Source organism: Colius striatus, chromosome Z (genome assembly GCF_028858725.1).
Source record: "Colius striatus isolate bColStr4 chromosome Z, bColStr4.1.hap1, whole genome shotgun sequence".
Taxonomy (NCBI): Eukaryota; Metazoa; Chordata; class Aves; order Coliiformes; family Coliidae; genus Colius; species Colius striatus.
The window spans coordinates 68,857,324-68,866,480 of NC_084790.1; the positions used below are offsets into that span (position 1 = coordinate 68,857,324).

Sequence of the window (9,157 nt, forward strand, 5' to 3'; positions counted from 1 at the left end):
GCCCCAGTCTGTTAGCGATGAGTTCTGATGAAGCCTCAGGCCAACCCTGAAATCATGAGGGTTCAGAGGCTTCACGTGACTGTTTTTAGCCACATGCTGAGTGCTGTTTAGTCAAAGCAGCATTTTTACGTGAACAATACTATTCTTCTAAACGCACTGTATCAAAATGTTTATGTAATTAATAAGGTGCCAAGGCAGAGTACCTTTAATGGAATTATACAACTCAGTATTGTTATTTCTTAAACAAGCCATTTGTTTGGTTTTTTTTTTGTCAAGGAGCACAGCATTTAATTTCATGTGCTCTTAATGGTGTAGAGCTCTCTGGAGCTTGCTCTGGGCCTGCCAGTGACCTTAATGAAAGCAGGGACAAACTTCTCCACAGAATACTGTTTTACAATTGCATTACTGTTCAAGCTTAAAAGGGGAGAGAATTTGGTGAAATATGTTCTATGTAGTAGCATTTTATGGTGAAGGCTAAAGATCAGAAACTACAGAGAAGGATATGTTCCTCCATAAATCTTGAACAACCTTATTTCCAAATTGCTTAAGAAAAGTGGCTCATGGATGAAAGAGAGCACATCTACTTTAATAAAAGCAACGGATTCTGAACATAAACATTTCCAGCAAAATAGGTAATGTGAAATCTGACAGAACTCCAAAATGCTGTTGTCCTTAGCTCAGTTGTCTGGGACAGAACTAAGGATGTTTTTTCAGACAACCTTGCTCTGACAGAAAGCACATACCTACAACAGAGAATATTCTGTCTTCACAGGAAAATGAGTAATATGGCCTACCCCAAAACTGACACTCTGATCAGAAATCTGGTTAAGACACATCTCTCCCTGGACTTACAGATCCATCTTTCTGTATGACACAGAAGAACTGCAGACAATGGAGGATGTATTTAAAATATTTATTTAAGACTATAAAATGTATTTCATAATGCTTGTCTGTGTCAGGTGAAAAAGTAGGCATAAGCTTAAGTCTCAGTGTTCAAAATGCAGATTTTTTCAACATATACTTTAATACAAGATTGTCATACGGTGCTGGGAAGCTTTAAAATATCGCTAAGAAGTACTGGATTAAAAGCCAGTGTGATGTGCTGAGGGCAAGGATCCCAAGTTCTACCTCAGCAAAACCAGATGTTTTAGTTTGGTGCATCTTGAACAGAATTTTTAAAAATATATTATCAAGATTGTTTGATGAGGAAATAGTAAGCTATAGGATTTTTTGCAATAAGCCTCAGTTGTGGTTTAGTTTTTTTTGTCTTCTAGCACTTCTCTGTGTCCATCTTCAGTGCTAGGTAGTTTATTCTGTGCTCTGATTTTCTGTATTAGACTTCAGACGTCCCACAAAGATGCTGGTGGGAATTCACTGAAGAATTTTTCTTGTGGAGCACAAACAAACAAAAAAATTCTGTATTGTGTCAGTGTCATATGTCAATAACCTGGGGTTGGTTTGTAAAATTCACTGTTTTAACTCCTGCCAGCTGCAAAACTGTGTTAATGGGAACATGGTCCAGCCTATTTTTGTCAAGGTGGAAAAAATGAACTTCATGGCCTGGAACAGAATGAGAGTTACATATAAATAGTTGAATAAAATACTTATTCAAAAACATGAATAAATCAAAGAAGCATTCTGATTTCCTGTTAGTTCTTGTGCAAATGTGTACTAGCTCAATACATTGAACAATATACTGTACTTTACACAATTATAGAGATTATTTTTTTAAATTAAGTTACGGAAGCAAGGAACATTAAGGAATAACTGAATTAAATCTGCTGTTGCATGATTTTTCCTAAGGATCTGATTAGATGACTTCGTCATGTTGTCTCCCCTTCATGCTTTATTCCCCTACTAAAACCTCATTAAATGCCTGGAATCAAATGTGAAAGCAGAAAGTTGGTGAGCACCTCAATGTCAAAAAAAACCCTCCAAATTTCAAGCCAGTTGTTCCATCAGCACTCTTTTTGGCTTCTGCAGGGCTGTGATCAGCTCTGTGTCAGCTATGTGGGAGGTGGGACTACGCAGGCTCCTTCAGACAGCAAAATCACACAGTTAAACACAAGGCTGTTTCCTTGGGATCCACAGGGACATAGACAAGATGGTAGCATTAAAGAAGACACACCTGAATGTGAAGACTTCAGTTTCACACATGATGCAAGAAGCTCACCTGGGCCTAAAATTAAAGCTCCTCCCTGCTGAGCGGGGTCTCCTTGAAAATCAAAAGCTGGGCCAGTCATAGCTCTCCACATACTCTTAATGCTTCCCAGGAGCACATTTGATTTCACGTGAGGGCTCCGTGCTAAACAAAATGGCAAAATACTTGTTATCCGGAAATACAAAAGTATATAAGAACAACAAAACTGATCAGCTACTATGAACAGAGTTCCCTGATTACCATTATTTTGACAAAATACAGCCTACAAGAGACAGTCTGGAAGGCAACTCCGTTCCTATTTATGTTGTGATCACACTGTTTTATCAGTACATTCTTCTTTAGTTCTGTGTAAGTCCAAACAAGATGAGAAAATTATTCTTACCTGATACATTATTACCTTCACCTGTTTTCATGCCAAGTGCTTTATAAATTTGCCTTTGTGGATCAACATACATTTCATGTGTATACCCAGTTAAACTGCAAAAGGGCTGCAAAATACATGCATAAAAATATTTTTGTGGTTAAGACAGTAATTCATTATAATCTACCGACAGTGGAAAAAATACTGACACTCAGCCACTCGCCACTCCCCCGGATTGGAAACCTAGGGATTCATCAAGTTAAATGAAAGGCCAAAAATTTTTAGCCTCAAAGGTTTTACTAAAACAAAGCTTCCAGTGAAGTCAATAAGAGATGTTACAACGTCCAGTGGTTTTTAAACTGAAAGTTTTAGTAGTTTGCCTTACTCATATATTACTATTAGCCTTGCTTTATGAAAAAGAATACTGTCCTCTTGTTCTGTGGTTGTAAATGACCATCTTTTCACTCAGTGTGGAAATCCCTCAATGCAGTCTATTAAAACACAACAGAGGATATAACGTATTTTATGACTATTTACCTTGATGTGATGATAAGATGACTGTCCAATAACTATAAGCCTCACGTTTGCCTCCTAGAACAGAACATGGGTATTGAAATGGTAAAGCGGAATTCTGTTTCTTCAAAGCTTCAAACTGCTAGCAGAATCTGGTGTCCTGAGTCAGTGATCACAGTGCATGGAGTTAAAATTATTTGAAAATGACATAACTTACATGTTTGGAGCCTGCAGTTTTGTCATCACCCAGCTACCTTAATTTATTAAGTGAAAAACTACCTTTAAAGGTGACTTTAAAGTTACGGTTTTGTAACCTTTTTCTGTAGCATTAGTAGCATCATCTTTTCAATTGATTATGACCTGCTATGATTTTGGAAATCGAAAATTTCCATGCAGTTGCACCTGCATCTTAAGAAGCAGCATGCAAATATTGGTGCACAGACAAGAATGTGTGATTAACAGAAGCATAACTTGATAGATAACTAAGATATATAACTTGCATCTGCACATACTGCTGCCTTTTGCAGGTGCAACATTAGTCCTGAGTCTAAAACAGAGGTCAAAACTTAAATTCATTTAGATACCAGTAAATCAATTAATAAAAGATTCTTTTAATATGAGAGTGAGTGTAATACTTGCCTTTCTGATACAGAATCATTTTGTTTGTCATGAAAAGAAGCCCTCCTGAAAACAGGATACTCACACTAAGAAAAGCATGGATGGCTTTGATTCTCTGTGTACGTTTATTTAAGCAGACACATTAAGAAATTGTTATCTGAGTAACAGTGATTGAGCAATTTAGAAAAATCTGTCCTGGGAACGGGAGCTGCCAAAGAAATTGCCGTTTTTCATCCCCAAGTTCGCAGTCTAGGTAAGGCTTACTGTCAGCAGGGAGCTGAAGCTCTTGTCATCAGCTATGCTGCTGTTGGGAATAAAATATGGCAAATTTTTGGTCAGTAGCGTAGAAGAGACAGATTGACCTTCCACATTTAGCAGGGGATCATTGTCTTTCTCTGGTATCTCCTACCACCTAACAAATACTCGTCCATAGCAACCCCTGCCCACTCCATTTCTCCTTTCTGTCACTACGTCATTCCTATTTGTGCAGCTGCCTGGAGAACAGGTCACACAACTGATGCAGTTTGCAAACAACCATAGAGAAAGAGACTATTTTTTCATCCAGATCAATTTTCTGATCTTGTTCCATGCACAACCATTTGTCAGCCCTACTGGCATAATGGAAAGGGCAGTAGTTAGTGATTAGGAGAAGACAGCTGCCCAGAGCACTACTAATACCAAAAGAAATGCCTGTCAGATGTTGTCTAACTGTTCAGAACACAGCAGAACAAAACAACAGCAACCTAACAGGGCAGGGAGAAATAATGCTGCTGTGAAAGAGGATGTGGTGCAATAAATCCTTTCTTGTCTGTCCTAGGCAGATATGCTATGACTACTGTGGCAAACAAAGAAAGTGGTAACTTTCTTCTGAGTCTTTTTTTGATTCCTAGAAGGGTTAGGCCTCACACAAGCCTGCAACAAATCTGCCTGACCACAACAACCCCATGTACATATTAAGGGCAGAGTACTCACTTGTAAAAATTCCTTGGGGACTTTTGCCAGGTCTTCTACATACTCCTTACAGGTGTAACATAAAAAATTCTGCAACATAGCCAGTTGGATATGTCAGAAACAGACATAATTGCATAGTATAATGAAGCACCAGATTCTGACTTTGAGCACAAACCATTTTGGAGGTGAACTGGCACTAGGAATGCAAAAGACTAAGGTTCTCAACAGATGCCAAATTTGGATTAGGATCCCGGTCTAATCCAAGCCTGAACAAGGACACTGGCCTTGGGGCCTTGCTATTATTTTTATCCCTGTATATTTTAGGAGTGTGAGAGCTGCCTTGCCAGCTAGGAAATATACGAGCGCACGGGTGAAGAATTATTTCCTTTCAGTTGCATTATTTCCTTTTCGGTGGCATTTTACCAAACAGCGGAGGGTCTGACAATCAAAACTGATCTGCTTTGTATTTTCTTTCCTCTGCTTCAGAACAGCTCGTGTAACACCACCTCGGCCAACGCCCCCCACCCGGGGCCAAGCCGGCGTTGCCGCAAGAAGCCCGTCTGGGATGCAGGCCGGCGGGCCAACCCTCCCGGGCAGCCGCTCCCTTCTCACCCGCACGAAGACCACGATGGCTTTTCGCTCCCCGTACAGGGCCCTGAAGGAGAGGCTCCTGCCGTCCGCATCCAGCACCAGGCAGCGGGCCGCCGCTCGCAGCTCCTCCGCCTCCAGCTCCGGCCGCGGCTCGCCGCCAAGTGCTCTGCCTACCTGCCGCGTGACGGGGGGCGCCGGCCGCCCGGACACGGACATGAGCACGGACACGGACGTGAGCACGGACGTGGGCACGGCCCGCTCCGGCTCCGGCTGTGGCGCCACGGCCCGACCCGGCCTCCCAGGCCCAGTCCGGCCCGGCCGGCGAAGACGGGAGAAGAGAAAGGCGGAGCCGGAGAGGGAAGCTCGGGGGTTGTGGAGCTGCGGGGAAGTGGCGGGGCTGGGCAGGAGGGCACCGGAGCCTTCTTGCTGCTGGAAGAGGCGGCAGGCGCGCCGCACTCTGGCGGAGAGCTGGCGGCTCTGGGCCCTTGGGTGGAACGAGGGAGAAATCCGCTGCCAGTGTCGCTGCGCGCCGGTGGCAGCCAGAATGCAACTCGTTTCTATGTTGAAAATGTAGAAAATAAAGTTGAGCCTCCCAGAAATGGCGTGTAAACAGAAGCTGTGACAGTATCATACGGTCTCAGGGGCAGGGTTTGCTTTGCAGGATGCCACAGTATTTTGGAGGACAGTAAGCACGGTAAAAAACTGTTCTCGAGGAACTGTCAAGCTGCAGTATCAGAAAAAAAACATGCCCCGTTTCTTTATGGAAGTAAAGGCCGAACATCATGGGGCTTTGGCAGGTTGAATAGCAGAGGATGCAGAGCAGCGTGAATGCTAGTATGAGTGTATTGAGTGCACACAGAAATGAGCGAACAGATCTTATGAATAACATCACCCGTGGCTGATAGCTCTTTTAAAGTTCCTAGAGCATACACACAGGTGAAACTAGCCAGCCACTAGTATGAGCCGGTTGTTTCAATAATTAAATGGTAATTTCATCAATAATTTCATGATGTGGGTCCAGTTTGTGGCTTTGCCAAGTTGACTGATCATCATAATACTACTTTGCTGAGCTAGTAAACCAGCATTTGAGTGTTAGCAAAGTGCTTCTTGTGGTATTTGTCTATGGCTCTGTACTTCAAGGACTAATCCTGCAGCCCTCACAATTAATGTAAAACACAATAATTAGTGAAGCATTTCTGAAAGTTGTGAAACTGACACTCTGCTAGATAACGCTTGAATGTGATGATCTTTAAATCTTTTCCAACCTAAATTATTCTATGACTCTGTAAGAATTTGGGCAGTATTAATTCCTCATTGTTATCCTCAGACTTCGTTGTTCACTTGACAGTTACCTATATATTATGCTGTCAGACAGATTTCTTCAAGCCCCTCAGCAGTACTGGTGGGAATGGCCTGCATACCATTGACTATTGCAGGAAATAGCAAAGCAGGGAGACCTGACCATGTCTGTCGTCTTTGCTCTGTGTCTTGAGGCTGACATGGGCAGGCCAGGCACATAACCTTGTTGTGTTACGGCTGCAAGAAAACCTCTGAGTAGCGTTGGACAGAGTCTGGGGCACAGCTTAGCACTTGGTCATTGGCAGAACTTGAAACAGGACCCTTGCCATGGCAACTAGAAATCAGAGCCTGCACAAGAGGCTGTTGTGCCACTATAGAGGATCTTCTGCCACAGTCTCTGAGTGAGAGCATAGATAAGGATGAGCCTGCTGATGGAAAGATTTGGGCAAGGTGATGTGACGAACTTGTATGAGTGTGGTCTCAGCCTGTGCATAACTGGCCTTGTGCCTAAGGTCCAGAGACCTCATTCTTGCTGGTTCTGAAACAAAATCTCTGAGGAACACAGCCTGTCTGGGAGAGCTGGTAAATGTTCCAACTAAGCCAGCCAAGATTGTCTGCAGACCTTCTTCTTTTTTGCTATGTGGCCTCCTTAAACTAGCTGAAGAAACATATCCTTGATACCTGGTTTTGGCACTATACAACTGAGCAATAGCAACTTTCTTCTGAGGATATTTAGCAAAGCATCATCTTCAAACAGCGTGATTCTAGTTTTTCATGGAGATAAGTGTTGCTAGAATATACATATAAATTGCTGTCACCCCTACTTTTGTGGAGAAAGAACAGAGGCAAAGGCAGTTGAACACTGACATATCCTCTGAGAGTGGAAACAGCATTAGCAGTCACTTTTGAAAGCTGCCTTTCAATTATGTATGCTTAACAAAAATACAGATATAAATTCCATTGACTTAGATGGGAGAAAAGATACAGTATCTGCTGATATTCTGGACAGTACTGGCTGTCGAAGAATGCAGTCCACTGTGCAATTCTTTGATGTGAACTGTGACTAGGGAAACTTCCTCATCTTTCCCTTCTTTTCCTTATAGCTCTGAAATACATAAATGTTGATAACTTAAAAATCATAGTTGTCAGAGTTACATCTTTTTCAGTGTCTTAAGGAAAATCAGTTAGTTCACTGACATCGTTAATCACATTCAAGATGCAAGTCACTTCACTGTGGTGCAATTTACAACTGTAAAGAGAAACTTAGCTAATTAATTAACCAAGGGTTGGGTTACTTTATGCTGTGGAGAGGAAATTCAGATTCCTACCATTTCAAAAGTAAGAAAAATAATTGCACACAGATGTGGAATATTTTATTTGTTCTGTATTGACTAGTGAAACAAAATACCAGCTGTAATTATGCAACCTGAATTCCTGTATCTACAACAGGTGAACAAAATATCTGACAAGAGAGGTGTGGCCTATATCAACAGCATAAACACTATCTAGAGTATATGGAGGTGTTTCTAAAGCAACATGTTATTATCAATTTACTGCAAGATGTATTGTTTATTTAGCACATGTGTCTTTCTTGTTCTTTTTTATCTAAGTAGTATTTAGCTAGAGATAACATGGTTATTACTTACCAGCTAAAAATAAATTGATGTTTTCAATTACAGAGTAGAAACCTCATGCTAAGTGGAATGAGTTGGTTTTAAACTGTTGTAATTAAAAAGCAGTAAACTGTGCTGTCCTGTGGAGAAGAGGCTTTTTTTCCTTGTCTATCTTTTCTTTGACTGCCTTTCATTGTTTTGTTGGTGTAATGCTATACGGGACATACGCTAGACTTCCTGGCGTAGGGTTATGGGGCTGATTCTTACGATCAGCGAGGGAAGTAATTTGCAGCCTTGAAAGTCATGTTGCAAATCCTGGCTTCATCTCATTTTTTTTTCTATCTAGTGTGTGCTCTGCATCTCTTGATGTGGTTTCTCTTTAGTCTTATTTTTTAAGGAGAAGGTATTACAGTTTCAAAACTTGTCTACGTTTTACACTTTGCTTTTCAGTCTTTTAAAAATAATTCAAGATTATTTAGAAGACTAAGGGTTTTCTGAGTGCAGTGTCAGTGTATGTTACATGTGGATTGACTGTTGTGTCACAACAAAAATAGTGATGTAATTAAAAATACACTCTATCAGTTTAGTGGCTATGCTGACAAATACTTGAATGTAGAGAAAACTTTTCTCTAGTTATGTTTGGCATTTAGTTTTGTAATGCAAACCCTACAGAGCAAGCAGTATCTACAAACTTTCCAAAACAACAACAAATGGTAATGATATTAAGTGAAATGCCTGCAGTTTGGTTGATGTAGCCTAAAGGCAAAAAGACAGCCGTTAATGCATTTACTAAGAACTCTCTGTATTTGATCTATGTCTGTTTTGCAGCTACCTTCTTTGTGTGCTGCAAATGAAAAATAGAGATGACCATTTATATGTCAGGAATGGTGAATTATGTAGTTCAGTTTCCTGAAGTGCCACTGGTTTGAATCTTTCTTTAAGGAACTGAGAGGCAACATGTCTCACCTGAAGAATTCACTACTTAAACAGATGAGACATAGTAAAAAAGCAAATAAAAGACATGCTGCAATCCAAACAGGCCAAACAGAC

The 9,157-nt window shown here is 41.1% G+C and overlaps 1 protein-coding gene across 1 annotated transcript; it reads right to left on the bottom strand.

Annotated features, from left to right (window-relative positions):
* Window positions 1–899: 899 nt before the first annotated feature.
* PRXL2C (peroxiredoxin like 2C) lies at window positions 900–5,646 on the bottom strand. Its single transcript, XM_062019576.1, has 6 exons — window positions 5,217–5,646; window positions 4,626–4,694; window positions 3,060–3,113; window positions 2,544–2,649; window positions 2,174–2,305; window positions 900–1,560 (listed from the first exon to the last, which is right to left on the bottom strand). Exons 1-6 carry the CDS (start codon window positions 5,409–5,411, stop codon window positions 1,433–1,435), a joined length of 684 nt encoding a protein of 227 aa, XP_061875560.1. The 5' UTR covers window positions 5,412–5,646; the 3' UTR covers window positions 900–1,432.
* Window positions 5,647–9,157: the final 3,511 nt, after the last annotated feature.